The sequence below is a fragment of the Lissotriton vulgaris genome, chromosome 2_1 (genome assembly GCF_964263255.1).
Source record: "Lissotriton vulgaris chromosome 2_1, aLisVul1.2, whole genome shotgun sequence".
Taxonomy (NCBI): Eukaryota; Metazoa; Chordata; class Amphibia; order Caudata; family Salamandridae; genus Lissotriton; species Lissotriton vulgaris.
Window position 1 is genome coordinate 60,158,727 of NC_141687.1, and position 25,606 is coordinate 60,184,332.

General features: G+C 46.9%; 1 protein-coding gene across 2 annotated transcripts in view; it reads left to right on the top strand.

Annotated features, from left to right (window-relative positions):
* Window positions 1-25,606, top strand: part of USP37 (ubiquitin specific peptidase 37) — a 391,659-nt gene that overhangs the window by 268,579 nt on the left and 97,474 nt on the right. For both annotated transcript variants that reach the window (XM_086954456.1, XM_086954457.1), the window contains exon 20: window positions 15,413-15,473. In XM_086954456.1, coding sequence (XP_086810582.1) covers window positions 15,413-15,473 — 61 coding nt within the window. The remainder of the gene's footprint in view (window positions 1-15,412; window positions 15,474-25,606) is intronic.

Here is a 25,606-nt window from a genome sequence, read left to right on the forward strand (position 1 = left end):
CCATCCGTACTTCCAGCAGTGGGGTCATCCACAGATAGCCCTGTTCGCCACAAGCGAAAACACAAAATGCCAAAGCTTCGCCAGCAGGTTTCCACATCCACGGTCGCAGGGCAATGCGATATGGATGAACTGGTCAGGCAAATTTGCGTACGCTTTTCCACCAGCACCTCTGATACCGCTGGTGGCCTGCAAACTGAGGCAACACTCGATGACACTCATCCTGGTTGCTCCAATGTGGGCACGCCAGCCATGGTACACCACGTTTCTAGAACTGTCCGTGGTACCGCATCAAAGGCTGAACCTCACACCCAGGCTTTTGACGCAGAGCCATGGTGACATTCAGCATCCAGATCCGCACCAGCTCAACCTGGCGATCTGGCTCCTGAGGTCTTAGAATTTGGCTACCTTAACTTGCCCCCCGAATGTATGGATATCATAAAGGAGGCAAGACTGCCCACTACCAGAGCATTTTTATGGTCTAAATGGAAAAGGTTTGTCATATATTGTAACAACAATGACATTAACCCGCTGGATGCATCTATTCAGAACATTATCTGTTATTTGTTGCATTTGTACAGATGTAATCTGGCATACAGTTCCATTCGTATACATTTATCCGCATTAGCAGCTTACCTTCAAAACAGGCCGCACCTCTCACTATTCAGGGTGCCTGCCATTAAGGCTTTTCTAGAAGTACTCAAAAGAGTGATCCCTCCCGGACACCCGCTTTCACCGGTCTGGAACCTCAATGTGGTCCTCACCAGATTGATGGGACCACCCTTTGAACCTCTGCACTCTTGTGAGATTCAATTTCTGACCTGGAAAGTGGCTTTCCTAGTGGCCATTACCTCACTACAGCACTAACCATTCAAGAGCCATTCATACAGGTCCACGCAAATAGGGTTGTGCTACGCAACAACCCTACATTCATGCCTAAAGTGATTTCGCAGTTTCACATGAACCAAACCATAGAACTGCCAGTTTTCTTTCCTAATCCAGAAAATGTCGCAGAAAGATCCCTACACACATTAGATGTCAAAAGGGCTCTCATGTACTATATAGACAGAACAAATGATTTCAGAAAAACGAAACCGCTTTTTGTTGCATTTTCTCCACAGCACAAAGGCAACCCCATTTCCAAAGCAGGAATAGCCAGGTGGATTGTTAAGTGTATACAGATTTGCTACGCTAAGGCTAAACGCACACTAACCATTCCTCCTAGGGCACACTCCACACGTAAATTAGGAGCGTCCATGGCTTTCCTGGGGAATATTCCTTTAGAAGAGATATGTAAGGCAGCCACATGGTCCACCACACATACATTTACGAAACACTACTGCGTAGATGTACATTCTAAACAGCAGGCAGCTGTGGAACAGGCTGTTCTCAGAACTCTTTTTCAGACTGCTGCAGCTGGCACAGGCAGCCGCCGCTAACAGGGGGGACTGCTATGTAATCTATGCACAGATATGAATTCAGCAGCCCACATGTCTCGAACCGAATATGCTACTTAACAGTATGCATCTGTTCTTGGCATGTAGGGCTGCTGACATTCATATCGCCCGTCCTCCCCGGCGCCTGTAGCAGCTGTAGCATTCAGAATTACTATTTAGCATGGACATCACCCACTGTATTACACTCCATCTCTGCCACATGGCGAAAAACAATCTGAAGATGGAGGATGCCCATGCGCACTGTAGTCCAGGGGAGGAGCCACCTATCTCGTGATACTTCGAAGACTCTTCCAGGACAACAATGTGCAATCATCCGGACCCAACACTAGGCGGCGATCTATGCACAGATATGAATGTCAGCAGCCCTACATGCCAAGAACAGATGCATACTGGTAAGTAGCATATTCGAGATATGTATATGTATATATATATATATACATATATATTTGTTTCTCTTTAAAACCAGCTTATTTGCTAGATTGACAATGATTAAATCATTAACTGTCCAAGAGAAAAACAAGATATATGTAACTGGCCTTTGACCACCGATTACCTACCGTCACGATTGCTCCAAGGAATGCGGGCTAAACTTTCCAGTCATCGAATTTCTAGGAAAAGCTTTACAAACATCGCATTAGGCAGCAAGTTCACAGAACATACTTAGAGTGCATTCCACTCAGAGGGCATGTCTGAAACCAGCTGCGACTCCTTTTGTAACATAAACACAATTTATCTAGAAGCTGGCCTCTACTCAAGGAAAGCAATCCATGTGGAACTGAAGGCTTTTAATGTACTTTAGCGAAAATAAAAAGGCTGGTTTCTTATTTTAAACTTCACGTCATGCTAATGAATTGTCTGTACCCAGCACTAGAAAATTACCATCAATCTCCCCAGATAACACTATTGAACAAACACTTTCCTCCAACTGGCTTGCTTTGTGGTCTCCAGCTTTTGCCACTAACAGTGGTGAGTTTGTAACTGTTACTATGGTTTTCTGTATACCTACTTACACCTTCATGGCAAATATGATAATAAAAGAAGACTTAAGGTTGTCGTGCATCAATGGCACATACATAGATATACCCAGTGCTTTAAATGGAATGAAAAATGTAGGGGGGCAAGGTAAAAATGCGCAGCTAGGAATACTTCCCAAGAAACATAGCCTAAGTGATGGAGGGCATGGAATGAAACATATTAACTAAAATCCCATGCTTCAAGCTGGCACCTGAACAATATTTGTGCGCCTGTCTTGAGTGATCAGTTACTGCATCCAGAGAGATCCCAGAACAATGAACATACACCCTAAGCAAGACAGATCTATTTGCTTTGCATTGCTTGTTAGCTTTATCAGAAAATGAGTAACAATGATTTTGTTGCGAATCATTAGAACTGAAAATCTTCAAGTCTAAAAATATTACACTGAATTAAACATTATTTAGGCCTGTGGAAGAGGCTGGCGTGGTGGCCTCCAGAAAGACTCAATCACTCCCATTCTCCTCTTTACACAACTTTCATCGGACGTCTCTCATTCAGACACTTAATCAATTTTTCTTCCAACAGATTTTGGAATTAGTCGGTCTTCATAATGCACATCTCTCCTTCGTCACTGCTTTTCACTGTGCCCTTCCGCATGTACTTCTTTGTGCTGCATTCCCTTCACTATGCGTATATATATATATATATATATATATATATATATATATATATATATATATATATATATATATATATATATATATATATATAGTGGCAGGTAAATAGTTCCACCACTGTTTATACCTCCGTCACACACCATGTGGCTGCTGACCTGTACGCGTTCAGGAGCACAAGGAATGAGCATGTACTCTCAACCATGTTATGACCCAATTACAAACACTGACAAACTCACATTGCGCTCCAATGTCCCAATCATGAACACCCACTCATAAAACTGAACTCCCCCAGACACCTAGAAGCAGTTTAGTTCAGAGTATGCACTATGCAAGAGTCGCATAAAAAAACTACAGAAACACACCGAGAAAAGCCAAATGCTCTTAGGGGAGGCCAGATAATTAAAAAAAAAAATGTAAAAAGATAAACAGCTGCATCTGGCATGGAAAAACGCTTACACTCATTACGAAATGCATTGTTTTCTGCTTGTAATGGTAAGGGCATTAATTCAGGGCTCTGGGGCGCCCGTTCTGAAGTCTTTTTTTAGATCTCACTAGAACCAGCGCATGCGCTGGTCTGCGAGAAATTTATAAACTGGCTTTTAAAAGTGCTAACAAAGCCTTTGTAATGGCTCGTTAAGCCATGCTCCACTACCCCCCTCTCTCTGCTCTCAGTGCCCCCTCCCTGCTCCCCCTCCGTCAGCTTCTGACATGATGCGATTTCTCTTCAGCTTCTGATGTGATGTGATATTAGTTTTTTAAACATCCAAACAGAGAAGGTCCTGTTCCTGCGCTTGTGTTAAACCAATAACATGCGCCACCTAAGAACCCTGCGAAGGTGAGACGACTGACTCGCATGGAAAGCATCATGCGCCTTGGTGACCTTTGCGTGCACTGGAGAGCACTCACTTTAATGAGGCGAGACTCCTCTGTGGGGCGCCCCTGCCAGTCCGCTGGAGCTGAGAGCTGCGGCCAATACTTTATTTAGCAAGTTGTATTTTTCGTTTCTTTCATGTAGATTTGCTGTTTACAACCAAATATTTTACCTATCACATATTGTAAATGTGCTTCTCTTCTTTCTGTGATCAGTCAGAAACGGGAATCTTTAGAATTTTGCATTGGTAAGCACAAACTGCTCACCGCTCGCTGTTCACTGCAAGGAAATGAAATACAGGTTTTTAACACCAAAGGGGAAAGAGAGGAGCATGATAGAACCTTAATGAAATCTTTGCTCTTTGTAACGTTCTAATACAAATACAATTCCGTGTATTCGTCTATATCAAACATGCCCTAATAGGGTATGTTAGAGGTATGTACAAATGTAAATGTACAGGAATTTTATATAGCGCAAATCACCAAGCGGTTTCTAAGCGCTTGCTTAGGGAACCCATCCTGGTATTCCCCTGTGAGAACCCCGGCAGGGTATCCGCAAGGTGAAAGCCAGGCATCCCGCCACGAGGGGCCCTTGTGGAGATTAAGCAAGCTATTGCCCAGAGTCGCAGAGTGTGAACCCGTGAACCGAGTAGGCACCGGAGCGAGAATTGTCGAGTCCATGGACATTTTTTTAGGACTCAAGACCCTGCCGAGCCGGGAATTGAACCCTGGTCCCGGGCTGACCTCTGCTTCCAGGTCTGCCTCCAGGTCTGCCTCCTCTAACCAGTGAGCCACACTTCTCCTATGAAAACACTATATGAGGCATGAATAGTTTGAACCTTTAGATACAAATAATTTTACTTGGCAGCATTTGGGCCATGATTAAAATGTGTACGGAGCAGAGTTTCTGTGTTGAATTCCATCCCACACAATTCTAAGAGGCCCGGATGTGAGAACACCAGGCCCGAATTTGCCAGGCAGAAAATGCAGATGGTAAAATTGCATTGGGAAAGGACTGCATTGTAGCCTGTTTCTGGTGCTCTGCTGCCAGTGGAAATATGCGGCAGGGGTGGACCAAATTATGTAGAAGGTTTGACTAAACCATGCGTCAAGAAAAGGAAACTTAAACCGCATAATATGGCAGATTTGCAAATATTTCACCTCATTCAGTCCAGTTTGACATAGTCAGCAGAAAGCAACTGAAAGACAACCACCTTTGCCAAAGGCCTTCCACAGGGCATGAAGACGTTGATATATTTTTTGTAACTTTTGATCCATTTTAGATAAAAAACATTTTTTTGTTTAATTCGGTTGATTATGCAGCAGATGGCGGATCATATATGTGGCAAATGCAGCACATCCATATTTACGTGGAAAATGCAGTTTCCTCAGAATAGCATCATTCCAGTAGCCCTGTCTTTAACTAAGGCATCAGGGGCTTGTAATGCTCCCCCTGCCAGAGAATATCTTTCCCTCAGCTACTCAAAACCCCCCTCTACCCCAAACGCATCAGAGTAATTTTCCACCACCTCAGAGCAGGTTTTAAATGAATGTGACACCCCACAGAATTGGGCGCTGGAGCCAAGCCTCAATAGTAAGTTGTGATTATGGCCTAAGTTCATATTCCCAACTGTGTATTGCAAACATAAATTTTCGAGGAGCCAGGTTTACAACATTATTGATGGGCCAAAGCTCACATGATCCAATTTTGAAACTAAATTGGGAAGAATTGGAGGTAGGACGGAAGTGTGGTGAATTTATGCACTTGAAAACTGAAACCATTTTAAGAGTGGACAGAGCAGTAATAGCATTACCAAATTTCATCCGTTGCCATCTCTACACGCAAACACATTATGCTCGCACTGCCTTCTCTGCCCATTTCCCTGAAGTGGTTGTTGGCAGTCTTTTAAAGTGGCAGGAAGGCAAGAAAAACAAGCATTGGCATAGCCAATAGGTCTCGCATTTGGGACCTTATAAGTGTTCAACCATGCAACAGTTGGTGTTATTTCACCAAGGATATTCTGCTGCATAACTACTTATACGGTCCAAAAAGCGAGACCTATTGGCTATGCCAATGCTGGTTAATAAAGTGCCATTCCTTCTGGCATTCATATCTAGGCACACAGGTTTCTCTGCTGCCGGCTCGTGCGTGGACCCTTAATCTTTTTCCCCATGTCACCCGGAAGCGAGTGCAGCTTGTGAGGTGTACACTGCTATCACTCAACACGTTGACAGAGTAGTGCTTCTGTATGTTCTCCAAAGCGTTCTGTATCTGATGCCCCCCCCCTCGATACCTCGAGGTGGTTGACTGTGGTTCTGGCCAGTCCAGATCCCGCGTATTGCATTTGAGATGTGTACTCTGTACACCTTAAAACGGGGTATGGTAGCCGTATACATATGGATCTACTTCTGGGTCCTGCAACTGGCAGTCTAAAATTACTGGCTTCAGTGGGGATGGGCAGATCCAGCTTCAGTTTCCTGCTGGAGCATTCCATGGTGGTATTCCAGGTGTGCAGGTAGAAGCTGCACTGGACTGGGTGGGATAGAAGAATTACAGTGCAGACCCTTCTATGGAAGGGTAGCTGGTGGTGACCGACTGCATGACTAGATGGTTTCAGTAGGTGAGATCTCATTGGAATCTATAGGTTGGGGGTGGTAGGGTTCATACATGCTGTCCTTTTAGGAACTTCAAGTGGACTTCAATCTTCACAAATCCCAGTTTTATACATTTCTGCAACTCTGCCACGCATTGATGCCTTACGGGGACTCTGTTGTTGTGGCTTCTGAATACAGCCCTCTGGACGTCCAGCTGCTGATGTGACTGCTGGAAAGGGGAGGAATAGTTCACCTTTATAGATCCTTAGAGATTACCTTGCCTTACCTATGTGCCCCACTGAGAGCTTTAAGGAACTGGGCTTTTGTTGCAGTTACTCCTCCCCACACTTTATGCCCCCTTCGTAGCTACTGATACTGATTTTCGACCCAGTGCACTGAGGCCTGGTAACCAAACATCAGTGCCAGTGCTCCTTTGTGAAACAGTCTAATTTTGCTACAGTTGGCTAATGACTTTGGCACCCCTGTAAGTCTCTAGTAAATGGTACTCCAGGTACCTAGGGCAGGGGTACTAAAGAGGGTCCGTAAAGCCTGCAGCAGGTCTTATGCCACTCCAACGGATCCACATACAAATTCCACACAAACTGCCAGTGTAGGCTACGTGACCTGCTGCAAACCAGTAGTGAAAACACGACTTGACACATTACTGTGTGTCATACCAAAGTTGCTGCATCTAGTATATTTAAATCACCCCTACAGCTGGCCTTGAGCCCTAAGGCAGGGTGCATTCTATTTTGTGATGACTCATCTGCATGAGCAGATATGCCATGTGATGTCTAGGTCGATTGCTAGATATTGCAAGTGAGCGGGCAAGCCATCTTAAGGTATGTACAGAGCACTGGTTAAAATAAGTTCCTCCGCTACATTATGGCTTTACTGAAACTTGGCGTTTGGTATCAAATAGTTTGTATTAATAAACACATACTGATTCCAGTGATGGATTTATTAATGCATTCCCCCAGAGGGTAGATTAGAGGTACCCCCCTGAAGCCTACCAGCCCTCTAGTGTGCTAGCTGACTGGTCTAATCCAGCCTGCTGCCAGAGATGAGTTTCTGACCCCCTAGGAGGTGAGAGCCCTGTTCTCTGAGGACATAAGCAAGGCCCCCAGGAAAGCCAGGTAAATTAGCATTCCAAGGGCTTCAAAGCGCCCGCCACCTTTGGTATGTAAATCTGGCTTCCCTCAGAGGTGAGGAGCTGCCAATCTCCCCTCCCTCCCGCTACCCTTCCTTCCGCCCCGCCCCCCCACCTGTCCAGGGCCCATTTGGCGCCAGGACTTGTATGAAATTAGCTATGCAAGAGGCCTGTTGCACTGCCAGGGTGGACACACCTCTAGGGTGACCAAGCCTGAAGTGAACACCAATCTTTGCAGGAAACCATTGAGCTCCCAACACTGTTTTGCACCTGGCCACCTCGTGCAGTTGGTGGTGTACTGTTAGTGCTGTCTCAGACCTTGCCCTCCACTCACCTTAATGCCTGGATATTGGTCTTGAAAGTCGCTGTACTATACCTGTTTTCAGAATGTGTTCTTCCTTCCATAGGATAACGTTGCACATCTCAAAAATTGCACTGTTCATTTTTAAAACTGAGAATTTATATTTAAAAAACACTTACCTGTACGATATTTCTTACGCCTAAAAATATATAAAGATACTTCCTATTATCAATTGGTGTTGATCTCCTTCTCGAGTTGTCATTTATTGATCATTGCATGTATTTGTAGATGTCTTGCACTCTTAGTTAAGCCTAAGGCTGCTTGACTACACTATCTCTAATAAAGCACCTTGGGATTGCTGAAGCAAGCCCTTGTCACTTATAAGGGAACATCTGGACTTCTACACAGTATATCAGATATCTCACCTCAGCTAACGAGGGATCCAAATCGAAATGTTCGATGTTGGGATCAATTTCTGCTCTCAAAGGACTTCTATCTTATTCTTTACCAGTCTGAGACCGTTTTCTAGCCCTCACGGTTCTGGAGATATTGCAGGTTTTATGTGCGATCACTACTACCCCCATAACCAAACAGTGGCTTCTGACGTCACCCTGCTCTCCTATCTGTGCATCTATCCATGAGAATGCGCTTCCACCACAATAACTCAACCGTGATTGGTAGTTGGCCTGGCAAAGGTACCTGAACCTTTTAGTCTTCTTTGGGGAAATAGAGTGGGATCTGGCATGCTGTATTGTTTACTGTATTCTCTCCACCTTAAGAGCAAAGAGACCATTTGGGCCATTAACTGTTCCATGGCTATAAGTAAATCGGACCATCGTAACTGGAAAGTGGGCCACCTTTAAGTCTCCTTGGGGATTTGTTTGAGTGGTGAACCTTTAGGATTAGCTAGTGTGTATTTTAAAATGGGCCAGTCCTCTTCTTTTTTTTTTTTTTTTTTTTTTTTTTTGGCACATCCTTTTGACAGCGCCTCAATAGAGCAAAGTAAAGATTACATTGCAATATCGCAGTCAATAAACCTGGAAACTGCAGAGATCTGAATACCTAGGAAATGACTACAGCTGACCAGAGGAAGGACTCTTAGGATAGCATTTAGCTTTGGGACAGTGTTATAGAAAAAGGAGTGCCTTGACCTGAGAAGCTGCAAAGTCTTTTGGGGTCCTCACTTGATCCTTGCAAGTTGTAGCACTTTCTAGGTGTTTTTTATGTTGGCTCTGTTCTATTTACTTGTTTGTTGAAGTAATGTTCTTTTTCCACTAACAAATAGTGACATTGAAGTTAATTTGGTCTATTGTCTTATACTGAACCTGAGTTTTTAAGCCTAGGCTAAATTGTAACCACTTGTTCTCACTGCTCTAAGAGTAAAGTTTCTGAATGGTATATCTGGTATTGTAGCCCTGGAGCATCGGTGGTAATTGGTAGTGACCACGAAAAGGATTCTGCCAAATCAGATTGGTAAAAGAAGCCCACAGGGAACTGTGATATTCACTTTTTTTTGTGGGAGTGCCTGAAACCTAAACTAAAGTTTGTGATCCGAACCAAACTATGGCTTGAATGTTTTCATGCTCCGCACTCGATTTTCCATCATACTAGCTTGAGCTGATTGGTTAAGGTAATTAACCCTTTTTTTCAAACCTGTCATGTTCTTCTTTTCCCAAAGTGTTTACCTTCCTCCTATCAGAGACCAGGACTTCTGAACTGATGTGTCCTCAGTTCAGAAGCTGGGTGCCGTGCTTACTTTATGCTTTTCTGTGATTTCTTGGTTTTATAAAGAATATACTTTTATTATATCATGGTAGTACGTTGTAGGAAAGTGTCCCGTTTTGACCTTGTCACCCACTTTTTGCCTGGAATTTGATGCACTTTACACTGAAGTGCACTGGGTTCCTGCTAGTACCAGGGCTATTTTCCTTAAACAAGGTAACTGTTCAATTGTACCCCATTTAGCAAGACGTTTAGCACCTTTGTAAGTCCGTAGTAAATGGTACCCCTGTACCTAGGGCATGGGTAGTAAAGAGGGTACTTAAGGGCTTTAGTAATGGGTTTGAGATATGGACCCAGAGAGTACCTTAAAGGTCCCCCCTGAAAACTTAACAGCCTCTTAGTGTGCTGCCTGGTATCTACCAGCCTGCTACCACAGGCACATTTCTGACCTGGAGGTGAGAGCCAGCGCTCAGAGGTTAGAAACAATGCCTGTTCTGGCAGAAGGTATTTACATCTCCTCCCGCATGATGGCCAGTGATTTAGCATATCCAGGCTAGGGGCTTCAAATCCCCCACCACCTTTGATATGTGACCCCCCCCCCCCAGACCTGGGAAATGCCACCATTTGACACCAGGACAGGTGGGAAATTAGGTATGTTGCTCCACCAAGCTAGTCATACCGTTAAGGTGGGTTGCCTGATGTGCTCCACAAAGGAAGGATTCCACCATCTTGATGATGGTGTAATTAGGAACTCTAAAACAGGGTTATGCCCACTCCCCAGAGTAAGTGGTCCTATAGGAGGTGTAGTGACACCAAGTGACCATTGGCTGCTACTCTTCACTCTACTTAACACCCCTACATGTATTATTTCGATGCTTCTCCCCTCCAACCCCCTGACACCAGGAACTCCGATTCAACTGACTCCAAAAGGACAAAGAAAGCTGAACTTGAGAACAGAGGACTTGTTGTGGACTTTGGCGCCAAACCCTGCCTGCTCCTATCCCAACAATCACCCAGACCCAACTCGTCCAGGTCTGCATCTTCCAAAAGCCTATGAAGGCTGTCAGCACCTAGTCAACCAGCCAGCATCTCCCTTCAAGTGGAGGAGCCAGATGCCTGCAGGCACGGACAGCGATGTCCGGTACACCTATCTGCTAACTATGAGAAAGTGCCATCTTTCTTGCATGGTATGCCCACACTTTTTGCTTAATTGCTGATGTACTTTGAGTTTGCCCTGGGCTTCTGCCAATCAGGTACCCAGGGCCTGTGTTCCTTCCCTAAAACTGTATTGAAACCTAAACCCGATTGGCATCTCTGGCCACATGCAAGCCCCTGATAAATGGTACCCTAGGTACCCAGGACACTGTGACCAGAGAAGGCCCCTAAGGGCTGCAGCACTTATTGTTCCCTGACACACATACACACACACACACACACACACACACACTGCCTTGGCAGGCTGAGTGTCTTGGTGCAGAACAAACCAAAGAGTCGACATGGCACACATCTCTGTGTGCCATGCCCACAACACACTGCCCTGGCATACCTCAGTCACTCTTCTAGCTGGTTGCCCTATGCCAGTGGTGTGGGCACAAGGCCTGTACCCCTACAGTACCCAGGTCTGTTACTGGGCACTGTGTGCAGTGCTGCCATTAAGAGTATATGGTGCTGGGAGGTAGTCATCACGAACTCCACAGCAACCTGATGGCTACACTGAAGACTGAGAAGTTTGGTATCAAGCTTCTCAGCAAATTAAATCCACACTGATGCCAGTGTGGGATTTAATGTAAAGTGCACGACAGAGGGCAACTTAGAGTTGCCCCCTGAACCTAACCAACAACCAGTGTCCTGACTGAGAGGCTTCCTAGGCTGCCACCAAGCAGATATGTTGCTGGTGGAGAGCCATCCGCTCTCGTGGGTCTGCAACAATGCACATCCTGGGGTGAGGTGCTAGGCCTCTTTCCCCAGGATGGGCAGGGGGAAGCTTCAAAGGCATACCTCCTTTGTGAGATTCTCCAGGCCACTTGCTGTACTCCGTAACTAGCCCCCACCGGTTCTGATCCCCACTCTGGCGGGAGAACCTAAGTGAGGAAAGGGGGTGTGCCAGCCTATGCCAACCCCACCCCTCAGGTGGGGGAGGCGCGGTGAAGCAGAACTCTAGGCTCTCGCCATCTTGATGAGGAACCCTACCCAATCAGAGATGGGCTCCTGCCCCCCCACCCTCCCCCCTCCCATCCCCCCCACTGGGGAGTTGCAGGATAGGGGGTGTTCTCACCCCAGGGAAGGGACCCATTGGTCCCTGACCTTCTCCTACCTGTACCGCCCCTAAATTTAGTATTTAGGGGCACCCTGAACCTTCCTTCCTCAGATCCCGATTTCGAAACAAGAAGATGGAAGACCTGCCGTGCAGCTGCTAACAAGAGGACAACACCAACTGACTTGGCCCCAGCCCTACCGGCCTGTCGACCCTTGAACCTGCTCCTGCTAAAACCCGCGTCTCCTGTGGACAGCAACTTCAAACCCCGGAGAGCCTGACTGCCTTGCTCATACAAAGACTGGGACTCCCACGAGCAGTGGTTCTGTTCAAAGATCTACAACCCCTGGTGCCAGCCAGGATCTTCAAATCCAGCACACTCTGCACCCGCCCGGCCCATGCCTGAGTGGACAAAGACCACGAGGACGTCCCCCCGGCGACACTGACCCAGAATCCAGCACCCAAGGACCCTCCTCGACACTCCTGACGACGCCTGCAGCCTCACAACAAGGGACCCCTCCAACCGCAACCAGCTGAGGGTAAGATTTCTCAACACCAAAAGACACCCCTGCACCCGATGGCCCCTTGTGCCCAACTCTTGGGTGTCTACCTAACCTACAGCTTCCCAACTTGCCTCTCGAAGTGGTGGGCGCACCTTTGTTGGTCTTGCAGCCTTCTTATTGAAATGCATTGGGTGCCAGACGGGCCAAAAGCACCCTGCACCCAGCAGCCCGTCTGCCACTGGAAGTGCAGCAACTGTCCTATCCTACTTCCCAACTTGCCCTGTGTTAGTGACCTGGAGCTCAGCTCCCACAGCCGCGTGGTCTGCCTGCTAGCCGCCACCAACCAAAGGCCCCCATCCTCCATAGGATAGCATTGGGCCTACTCTCTGCACCTGGCTGCCCCGGTGCCGCTGGGGGTGCAACTACTGTACCTGCCTGAACCTGGGAGATCCCGGAGTCTAACCCCAGAACCTTAACTCTGCCAGTAGAGTACTTAACTGAAAACCGATAACCTTCATTTTCTCCATAGTAACATTGACTGGTTTTCACTTGGAAATTTTTCTAAGTGTCGAGTTTTGAAAACTTTGAAATATTCACTAAAAATCACCCGATCAACAGAAACAAAATTACTCGCATGTTACCAGGTGAGATCCCAGTGCTGGATCTTTGTGCCCAGCACTGACCTTAAAAAGTCATTACAACTGTGAATTTATGTTTACAGGAGATGCACCAGGGCTGAATCAAGGCTCCAGCCCTGAGTAAGAAAAACAAACGTTAAGTAACTGATATTGCTTTTTACTTAAAACTCCCATTGAGCTCAAGGTTATAATTGTGTTCAACTTGTGTTGCATATTGTAACAACTGTATCTATTGCATTTAAAAGTATATTGATATTTGAAAGTATTCAACTGTAGTATCTCATTCTGAGAAAGTATTTTTATACCTACTTCTAAAATGTTCTAAAATAAAACAATAGATTTTTATATACAAAATAATAGGCCTAGAGTTCAGTTCTTGAGTGAGTCCATTTGCTTACCGAGTGTGTACAACAAATGCTTTACACTGTCCTCTGATACTGCCTTACTGCTCGACCACACTACCACAAATAGAGATTAAGGTCCTATCTAACTTTAACCTCGGCCAAAGCTCTGGGGACTGTGGACTCTGTGTACACTGTACCTTACTTTGGTCCAGTATATACAGAGCCACTTGGGAAATTGGGTATGTTGCACCACCAGGCTAGTCCTACCCGGTGGGTTGCCTGATGTGATCCACAAAGGAAGGATTCCACCATCTTGATTTTGGTGGAATTAGGAACTCTGGAACAGGGTTATGCCCACTCCAAAACGTAAGTGGTCATATAGGAGGTGTCGTGACACCAAGGGTGTAAGTAGCCAATTGGCTGCTACTCTTCACTCTACTTAACACCCTTAAATGTATTATTTGTATCCCCCCCACCACAAAAGCAAGCTGAAGAACACGAGAACAGAGGACTAGTTGTGGACTTTGGCTCCAAACCCTGCCCGCTCCTATCCTAACAATCGCCCAGACCCAACTCGTCCTGCAGCTGTGCATCTTCCAAAAGCCACCGAAGGCTGTCGGCACCTAGTCAACCAGCCAGCATTTCCCTTCTAGTGGAGGAGCCAATGGCCTGCAGGCACTGACAGCAATGTACTGTACACCAATCTGCTGACCACTGGGTCCACCGAAAATCATCCAGGAATAGGTCAGTGCTCCAGGAGGTCAGATCAGTGTCCCCACCAAGTTTGCATGCCCCAGGTCCCCCAGGAGCCGCCCAACAATAATACCCGATGTACTGGAGGCTGTTGCAAGCACCAAGGCTTGTTTGTGTTTAGTCTGAACACTGCCGCCTGAATATCGAGGGGCTTCACCAGAGGCTCCACAACAGAAGTAGTGTTGCGATGTTTCTCCTTCTGCAGGTGCACTGAGAACTGTGGGAGGTTGAAACTCGACGACCCGCCGGACAAAACGCCTATGCACCTGTCCCCTAGGCCATTGAAACACTGTCTGTGGCCCTGAGACACCCAAGAGTTGAGCCACCTTCTGGTTCTACCGGACTGGTTCCCCCTTTACTTAACTCTTGGTGCTTTCTTTGACCCCGGCCCCTATTTACCTTAAGTCCTGAAGATCATTCCTGTAAGTTGTTTACAAGTGACCCTATTCAGTGAATGTTTCTCCCATAGGATGACAATACCATGTTCAAGGCTCGTGCCTCAAATCTGACAGCTGCCATTTTCTATCGGAAAATTTGACCAAGTCTAAGTACTTACCTGATCACGAAGGTCTTGGTGTTAAAAACTATATCAATTTTATTTTTTACATTTGTCTCTAGTTTCTTGAGTCTCATTTATTGACTGTGTGCAACTAATTGGTAACAGTACTCTCAAATAGCCCTCAACTGTTTTTCCACACTATCACAAAAGAAAAAGCATTTGGGATTTGTTTTAAAGACATAAGCCGTGTAAGCCAACAAGGGTGTATGGACTTTTTATATAGTGTACCTCAGTTTAGTACAAGACATAAAAAGCCAGCTTCACATGTACCCATTGTAAAGTTTGAGAAGATACAGCGTAACGGTCAGATCTACAGACTTTGGATATGAGGAACCAGGTTCGAGTCTTGGTGTCCCCTCAACATCTTGTGATCCTGGGCAAATCATTTGATCTCCCTTTGCCTATAAAAAGTGATTGTGTCCTTGTGTAATGTAACTGGTGCTGATATAAAACACTCCAATACCTTCGGGTCAAGTTTGCAATGTGTAAAACTATAAAAATTAGCTACAATTTAACCTGCGTATATTTTCTTATGAAACTTTTGAACCAGCACTATTCATAATGAAGTTTATCTGTAGAACAAACACTTCAGATTCTTCCTTCTAACCCTCGAACAGGAAATACAGGCCCAAAAAGAAGTTGATGATTTGAAAAGAGCGAAAGAGTTGAGTCTTCAAGGTGAGACATGATTTACTATAGTTCTTTTAATTTGTTTTGTATAATTAATAGCCTAGATCCTTTCACTACTGCACATTTTCTGTTAGAATGTTAATATGAGCTTTATTGAAATTGCACCCTGTTGAAACTGAGATTTTTCCTTTTCTCAGCTAAATCTAGCTCTGTTGAATTGACTGTACTGCTAGATTAGGCATTGCCGGCACTCCACAAATTTGCAATTTGCATGAAGTCACACCTTACCAACTATATCTAACTTTGGAAAATAAAATGAATTAATTTTTGCTTGGCGTCTCTATTCTTGATGCATTGACTAATGCAAATTCTACCACAAAGTATCTTGATTGATCAATATACATGTAGAATTTGCACCTGTGTGCAGGGATCTAATGTAGAGTATTCTCCGTTTGACGACCGTTATGATCCCTAAAATGCATGCTAAGAACATAGGTAAGTAATTTGTCAAATTCTACTCGTGCTCACCTCAATGATCTTTCATGATCTTGCCCCATCTTGGGTGCAAAAACGTCTGGACAAGGCTCCCACTTTTCAAAGCTGCCATGGTATGTCCACATAGCTTTTTAAGTTTCTTGAATTGCCTGCAAGATCTGCAACAAAACGCAAACTTAAAAGATTAACTCTTAGATTGCACTTGAAAACAAATTTAAAAAGAGAAAAGGGCTTAGCTGTATGGTTATCCTGAAACATCTGTGACAGAAAAAAATGTATTTCCTTTGCAGTAAGAAAAGCATCTCTCCTCTCAGATTCTTCTTGTTTCTGTGCCTCTCATAGAAATTCGGAACATTTTGTGTGGCTAAAGATCATCACCTAAGATGTAACAATGTAAAAAAAAAATACCCAAACCCAATCAGTTCTTCTGAACTTTTTTTTTAAACCAGATTCTATTAAAAACCAACATCAGAAGTCTCATGGCTTTTCATCCGATAAATACATACACCAACTATTAGAGACCCGAACCTGGCAAATCATGCACCTCAACACAAATTTCCACTTCATACGATATGTCAGTTTTTAACGTTAACTTACTGACATAAAGACCCCTTTAAACTTCCTGAAGGGAAGAAAGAGAAAGCGAGAAGGATAGAAGCAGATAGGATAGCATTGAGGATCCACTTCAACCAGCAGCAGCCTCTTCATAGCCCCTGCTGCCCTTCAATGAGGCGCTCACGGACAACTTCCTGGGCACTTGGTCCACGCCCAGCACAGGGGCTCCTGTGGACAGCAGCATGATTGCCCGACGCCACCTCCCGGCATCGGGCGACCCACTTTTCCTCTCCCAACACCCTACCTCTGAGAGCTTGGTGGTGCAAGCCTCAACCTCAAAGGGCACGTTCCCTTCTGCTCCCCCAGATCGGTAATCCAAGAAGCTGGACCATTTTAGGGCTGCGGTTGGTGAACACTACGTATCTCTTGGGCCGTTATGCCCACTCCCTGTGGGATACAGTCGCGCAAGTGCTGCCACAGTGCCCGGAGGAGGCCCGGACTGTACTCTCCGGTGCTCCTGTCGAGGGTAGTGACGCAGCAAAGTTTGCCATCTGCTGTGGGCTCGACACTGCCGACTTGCTGGGAAAGGAGGTTTCTACATCGGTAGCCCTGAGACGCTACGCTTGGCTGAGGTCCACTGGCTACTCCGGGGATGTCCAATCCACTCTTTTGGACATGCCCTTTGATGGTCATCACCTGTTTGGCGACAAGGCAGAACACGCTCTAGCGCTTCAAGGGCTATGGCCAGATCCTTTGGCCTTGCTACCATCTCGTGCTCTGTGCTTTCTTTCGCCCCTTTCGTGCCAACGGAATGGGTGCCTCACTTTCTGGCCAGAGGACGGTGCAAGCTTTCCAGCCTCTGCGCGGCTGGGGACGTGAGATCCAGTGCCGTGGGTCTGGGGGGCCAGCAGGCAGGCCAGTCTACCAGTGCCCCCTTTGCAGCAGCCTCCAAGCCTTCCAGTCTGACCTTTCAGAGCCACTGGCACAACATCACGTCAGACAGGTGGGTTTTGCAGATGGTCGGAAGGAGCTACTCCCTCCCCTTCGAGACTGTCCCTCCCTCCATGCCACCAACACTCCTTCGCATGTCAGAGGATCACTTGGCCCTTCTCCGTCAGGAAGTTACGGCTTTCTTGGCCAAGGGAGCGATTGAGCCAGTCCCTGTGCCAGAAGTGGTTGTGGTTGCTACTCCCACAACTTTCTGGTGTCCCAGGAAGGACAAAGGCCTGTGTTTTATCTTAGACCTCAGGGACGTCAACTGCTTCCACCGGAATGAAAAGGTCAAAATGTTGCTCAGGTCTTGTCTGCCCTCGACCCTGGAGACTGAATGGTAGCGCTGGACTTGCCTGCCCACCGGCGTTACCTACGGTTCACGGTAGGCCACAAGCATTTTCAGTTTACCATGCTCCCCTTTGGCCTTACGAGTGCCCCTCTGGTGATAACGAAAGCGATGGCAGTGGTCGCAGCTCATCTGCACCAATCGGGGGATTCAGTCTTCCCCTATCTCGACGACTGGTTGTTTAAAGTGAGCTCGCCCCAAGCTGTCGAAGGCTACAGAGGAGGGAGCGTCTTACGCTGTGATGGTGTGAAGAGTAGCTGAGGGCCTGGAGGATCCTTCAGTGGCAGTCAGAACTAACCTCCTGATAGAGGTGCTTCAACCGGCAGCAACCTCCTCCTGAACGCCTTTTAATGTTCATCGAAGTCCTCACTGACTTCCTTCTGGGCACCTGTGTGAGAAAGTGCCATCTTTCTTGCCTTGGTATGCCCCCACTTTTTGCTGAACTGCTGGTGTGCGTTGACTGAGTGTGCCCTGGGCTCCTGCCAATCAGGTGCCCAGGGCCCGTGTTCCTTCCCTAAAAACTGTGCTAAAGCCTAAACCCAATTGGCATCTCTGGCCACATGTCAGCCCCTAGTGAATGGTACCCAGGGCATTGTGACCTGAGAAGACCCCTAAGGGCTGCAGCACCTATTGTGCCACTCTTAGGGGCTCTGTACCCTGACACACACTGCCTTTGCAGGCTGAGTATCCTGGTGCAGAACTAAACAAAGAGTCGACATGGCACACATCCCTGTGTCATGCCCACAAACCCACTGCCCTGGCATACATCAGCCACCCCTCTAGCTGGGTGCCCTATGCCAGCGGTGTGGGCACAGGTGCGTTTACCCTGTGCCTCTACAGTACCTGGGGGCCATTCGTGGGCACTGTAAGTGCAGTGATGCCATTAAATGTATATGGTGCTGGGAGGTTGTCATTACGAACTCCACAGCACCATAATGGCTACATTGAAGACTGAAAAGTTTGATATCAAACTTCTCAGCACATTAAACCCACACTGATGCCAGTGTGGGGTTTAATGTAAAATGCACTCCAGAGGGCATCTTAGAGAGACCCCCTGAAACCTAACCTACAATCCACGTCTTGTCTGAGGCTGCCGAGGCTACCACACAGCAGACATGTTGCTAGACCCCTGGGTGGAGAGCCCCCGCTCTCCTGGGCTTGCAACCAGGAACATCCTGAGACTAGGTGCCAAGCCTCCTCCCCCAGGATGAGCAGGGGAAGCTTCATAGGCATTCAGCCTTTGTGAGCTTCTCCAGACCACTTGCTGCACTCGGCAACTGGCCCCCACCAGTTCTGACCCCCCCCAACCCCCCCTATGGCGGGGAAGACTGGCGGGAAACCCTACGTCAGAAAGGGAGGGGTGCTAGCCTGTGCCAACTCCACCCCTCAGGTGGGAGAGGCTAGGTGATGCACCACCATCTTGAAGATGGGGAGCCCTGCCCAATCACAGCTAGGCTCCTGCCCCCCTCCCACGGGAGAGGAGCAGGCTAGGGGGTGTACCCACCCCAGGACAGGGACCAATTGGTCCCTGCCCTTTCCCTCCCTGAAACACCCCTAAATTTAGTATTTAGGGGCACCCTGAACCTTTTTCCACAGATCCAGATTCCGAAACAAGAAAGAACACGGAACAAGAAGACCTGCCACGCAGCTGCTAAAAAAAGGAAGACCCCCAACTGATTTGGCCCCAGCCCTACCGGCCTGTCGACCCTCAAACCTTCCCCTGCTAAACCCCGGCGTCTCCAGTTGTCAGCAACCTTAAAAACCCCGGAGGACCTGACTGCCTTGTGACTGACTACCTGGGTATCCCACGAGCAGTGGTACTGCTCAAAGCAAGTAACAAGCCCTGGCATCAGCCCGGAACCGTGAACCCTGCATGCTCTTGCACACGACAAACCTGGCCTGTGCTGGAGTGAATCAAGACCTTGAGGACGTTCCCCCGGCGATTCTGACTTGGAATCCAGTGCCCAAGGACCCTCCTCGACTACCCTGGCGACGCCTGCATTCTCAGGACAAAGGACCCCTCTGACCGCGACCAGCAAGGAGGTAAGATTTCCCGACCTCAAGACACCCCTGCACCCAGCGCCCCACGGCCCCTGTGCCCAACTCCTGGGTACCTACCTATCCTCCAAGATCCCAACTTACCCCTCGAAGTGTTGGTCGCTCCAGAAGATCCTCTGTCCCCGACCCTGCAGCCTTTGTTCCCTTTTCAAGAACGTCATTAAATAACATTGAGCGCCCGACGGCTCAAAAGCACCCTGCACCCAGCCGCCCGTTGTGCCCATTGCAGTGCAATCTGTAACCTATCCTACTTCTCCATTTACCCTGAGCAAGTGACCAGGAGCCCAGCTCCCACAGCAGCGTGGCCTGCTAGACAGCAGCCACCAACCTAAGGCCCCATGCCCCTCTTTGGATAACATTGGGCCTAACTACCTCTGCACCTGGCAGCCCCTGTGCCGCTGCAGGTGTACCTACTGTACCTATCGGACCCTGAGGGACCCCTGAGTCGAAGCCCATAACCTTAACTTCACCAGTCGAGTACTCGCCTGAAAACCGATGACTCCCTTTCCTGCCATAGGATAACATTGACTGGTTTAACTCGAAAAAATTTCTGTGTGAAGTTTTGAAACTTTAAAATATTCATCTAAAAGTAGCCGAATAATGAATTTCGAAGTACTCACCTGTGATCAGGAGAGAAGCCAGTACTGTACCTTTAAGCCAAGTCCTGAACCGCAAAAGTAATCGTAACCGTGTTTACTAGTAATCTAAATTTCTTCCATAGAAATCCATTGTCTGCTTTTTTATGAAATTTCTTCTAAGTGTCTACTTTTGAAAACTTGAAATGTTCCTTAAAAATAGTACCAACTACTGAAACGTAATTACTTACCTGTCTTAAGTAGAGATCCCAGTGCTGGACCTAGGAGCCCAGTACTGGATTACAGAAGTAACTAGAACGTACTGTACCTGTAACCTGAATTTTCTCCCATTTGGATAGCATTGCTAGATTTTCACTTATAAGTTTCCAAGTGTGAACTTTTAAAATACCTTTTTATTCCTTTAAAATCATTGCAATAACTAAAGCGTTTTTACTCAACTGCTTTCAATCTAGGATCCAGTCCTGGAGTTACAAAAGTAATCGACAAAGTAATCAGCTGCATTTATGTAGAAAAACCAATTGAGCTCAATGTTAGATTGTGTTTAGAATTGTTGCCTACTGCCACGTCTGTACCTGTCGTGTTTACAAAGTTATTTCCTTTATGTAAAGTAATTACTTGAGAACCCTCCTAATTGAGAAAAGTATATTTTTGATACCTGTTGGTTCTAAAAATAAAACTATATCTTTTGATATAAAAACAATTGGCCTGGAGTTCAGTCCTTGAGTGTGTGAAACCTTTTGCTGACTGTGTGTACAACAAATGCTTTACACTGTCCTCTGCTACTGCCTTACTGCTCGACCAACCTACCACTTTTGAGGGTAAGGTCAGCCCTGACTTTAACCTTTTATACCTCTTGGTGGTCTCTATACACACTGTACCTTACTTTGGCCCAGTACATATAGAGCCACTTTCTCACAACCTGTTCCAAGCCCAGCACAGGGGCTCCTGTGGAACGGAAGATTGTCCGCCGCCCGTTTCCGAGCTACCCAGTTTTCCTCACCCAACACCCTTCCACTGAGAGCTTGGTGGTCTAAGGCTCTTTGTCCACGATGCATTCCCTTCTGATCCCCCAGAAAGGGAATCCAAGAAGCTGGATCACCTTGGGAAGCGCATGTTCTCTTCCTCCAGCTTAGTACTGCGGTCTGTGAATACCGCGTCACTCTTGGGCCGATACTCCCATACCATCAGGGACTCAGTTGCGCAGGTGCTGCCTGAGTGCCCGGAGGAGACCTGGGCTGTTCTCATCCAGAAAGTGGCGGATGGGAGAGACGCAGCCAAATTCACTACACTATTTGGACTGAATACCACGACTCACTGGGCAGAATGATTGCCACGTCGGTAGCTCTTTGGCGCTACTCCTCGTTGAGGACACACCAACACGTACGGCCCAGTCCAGCCACCGATTTCCCCCGAGCTGCCCCTGTGACGCGGGTTTGGGAGTAGCAGGCGGGTCAGTCCACCCCTGCAGCGGCCTGAAAACCTTCCTAGTCTGACCTTTCAAGACCGCCAGTGGGCGGCAGGATTCGCCATCAACTCTCCCACTGGTAATCCATCACCGCTCACAGGTGGGTTTTGCAGATAGTCCGAAGGGGCTACTCCCTCCCCTTCAAGCCTACCTCTCTCCATGCCACCATCTTTCGATCGCATGTCGGAGGATTATTTGGCACTTCAATGCCAGGATGTCTCACATTTCTTGGCCAAGGAAGCTATCAAGAGGGTTCCCACACCACAAATAGGTAGTAGTTGCTATTCCCTGTGCATCCCGGTGTCCAACTAGGACAAAGGCCTTTGTCCTATTCTAAACCTCAGAGCCCTCCACCTCTTCCTCCGGAAGGAGAAGTCCAGAATGTTAACCTTGGCTCAGGTCTGGTCTACCCTCGACCCTGGATGGTGGCACTGGACTTGCAGGATGTCTATTTTTGCAACACGTCCTTCCAGCCCACAGACGCTACCTGCAGTTCACGGTAGGCCACGAGCAGTTTAGTTCCCCCCTGCTCCCCTTTGGCCTAACCAGTGCCCCTCGAGTGTTCACAAAAGTGATGGTGGCGGTTGTAGCTCATCTGTATAAACACAAGGAATCCTCCTTGAAATGACAGGGAAGTGTTCACCACAGTGTTATTTTCTCAAAATACCCCTCACACACCAAAAGGCCCCTTGGTGTCATGCTTCATCATAGGGGTCTTCGCACCCCTCTAGCGGGATGCGGCGTGCTGCGACCTACGACTACGCGGGAGCACTTTCGTTTTTGACTATATGTGGTGCATGTGAGTGAGTATGTTTGTAGCTCATCTGCACAGATCAGGGATCCCAGAGACAGTGCAGTTTCCGGCCTATCCTCCCGAGCAGCGAGTCCGGGATATTCGGGTATGATACCGATGTTTCAGCCTCTATCCCGGAATTCAGTGGGAATTACCCTGAGGCTGCTGGGCCTCATGGCCTTTTGCATCCTGCTGGTCGATCATGCCAGGTGGCATTTGTGAGCTTTGCAGTGGGACCTGAAGTTCCAGTGGGTGCAGCATCAGGAGAATCTTTCAGACTACGTCCAGATCTCAGAGGGAACTGCCCACCAACTGCAGTGGTGGCTAACCAAGCTTGGGTCAGTCAGATCCCTCTCCCTTCCCCAACCAGATGTCACAGTAGTGACCGATGCGTCACTCCTGGGATGGGGTGGACATCTGGGAGAGGCGGAGATCAGAGGTGTCTGGTCTCCGGCAGAGTCTGGGCTTCACATCAACCTTCTGGAGCTCTGAGTGATCCGCCTGGCACTGAAGACATTCCTTCCCTATCTCAAGGTGAAAGAGGTGCAGGTGTTCATGGACAACACCACCGCCCATGGGGTACTGCTACAAACGGGCTGTGTGGGGTAGTGGACCCTCTGTCAAGAGGCTCTTCGTCTCTGGACAGGGCTAGAACATCAGGGCTTGCCCCTGGTTTTTCAACACCTGGCAGGTTTTCTGAACGCCACTGCGGACGAACTCAGTCACTGGTGCTTGGTAGATCAAGAATGGCGTCTTCACTCTGACGTGATGCAAGGTATTTTTCAGCGGTAGGGAGAGCCTTGGTTAGATCTGTTCGCCACCGAAGAGAAAGTGCAATGTCGGCAATTTTGCGCATTGGAGTTTCCAATGCGACACTCGCTTGACAGCGCTTTTCGTCGCGAGTGGCACTGCGGCCTCCTGTGCGCCTTTCCACCTGTACCACTTCTGCCCAGAGTGCTGAAGATCAAGCGTGACCAGGCCCAAGTTCTTGTGGCTTTGAACTGGGCACGCAGAGTCTTGTACCCAGAGCTCCTGAGCATGGCCATCAATCCTCCACTTAGACTGCCTCTTCGGGAGGATCTAATGTTGCAGCAGCGGCGGAGGGTTTGTTGTGTAGTTCCTATATACCCTATACAGGATCCGCGCGTTTCGGATTGGTAGCAGACTGGTTCCGTGCACCCCCACCAGATAAGTTAGCCTGTCTGTATCCGCTAGCTCACAGTGCCATTTTAATCTCCTCTTACCAAGGAGAGAATAGATTCTGGCAACCTCAGAACATGACCACCCTGATCCCTCAGAATCGTGGAAACAATATACTACCTTTCGCTCAGTCACTCGTGCTCACTTAGTTTGTCTCAGATACACAGAATAAACCTACTGGGCGTTTGTCAATAAGAATTTATTGCACAGTTGTTGTTCTAGTGTAGAACAGATGGGCTGTAACAACCATTAGACAGTAGCAGAGATAAATTATTAGAAGTATTATAAAAGCAAAAAGATGGTTATTGAAGAGAATAATTATTTTTAAGGCATAAATCAATCATTTGGATCAACATCGAACTATGATCATAGAATCTTATATCCTTTTCAGACAAGAAATGTTCAATTGCTCTTAAACCATCACTATGATTTATGGACGTATAGAGAGAACAAATGTCCATTACCAAAAACTGATAGTCTGGTTTCCAACAAACTCCATTCAATTTATTCAAGAAATCACTAGTAGCTCTTATGTATGTTGGAAGAGCCTCCATAAAGCTGTGAAGAAAAAAGTCCACGTATTTAGATATAGGCTCCAATAATCCGTTTTGGGCTGAGGTAATCGGTCGCCCCGGTATAGGAGAAGTGCCTTTGTGGATTTTGGGCAATAAGTATAATGTAGGAGTAATCGGATGATCTTTCTTTAGAAATTCAAACTCCTTTTTACTTATTAGCCCATCTCTCTTCCACGGTGTCAAGTGTTTATGGACTAGTTGCTTCACCTTATTTAGTTCATTGAAGGAGGCCTTTCTGTAACATAATGGATCATTCAGCTGTCTCTCAGCCTCTTTAATGTAAACACCCCGTGGCCATAGAACAACGTTGCCACCCTTGTCCGCTTTGTTCACTATAATATTGCCATGATTGTTTATTTTACGAATAAGAGTGGAATATTGTGTCTCTATAGCTCCTATCCTTCTGGTTCAATGACGGTGTGATTCAAACTCTTAAGCTCCTGAATCATTCGATCATTGAAAATGTCAATAGCGTCCCTTGGCATCAGTGGGACAAATGTAGATCGGGGACAAAGGACTTTTGGCAGCGCTACTACTCCTGATACCCATGGAATTTAACTTTTCTTGAGTATTCTCAATTATTTCATTGTCCGAGTCTAAAAGAGTGTGCAGTTTTCAGGGTCGTGGTGTCAGATATAGTAAAAGTCCTACTAGGTTGAAATTCTTGCAAAATATTTGTGGCTTGATCACTTTTTTTATTCAAGGTGTGATATTTCAGAAGCTTGAGTTTTCGAATAAATTTGAAAACATCAATCCTACATTGGACATATTTAAAACCATTTTTTGGGCAAAAGGAAGGACCCAAGGCCAGGAATTGAGTTTCTGCAGCATTCAAGTCAAGGTCTGAGATTAATCACTGTATTTTCATTCTTTGTTAATTTTTTTGACTTTTTTGATTCTTTTCTCCATTTTTTCGTTCTTTTTCTGCATTTAATGTTTTATCATTTTCTATGGTGCGAGTGGAGATGGTGCCTAATCATTGATTAGATTGAGGATTCCCCTTTCCTCTTTTCTTCTTCGCGAAGCTGCCTGCGCTTCGTCCTCTCCATGCAGCATTTATTACGCGTGTGGTGCCTTTCACTTGTTGCGTGCCCCTCGATCTTAG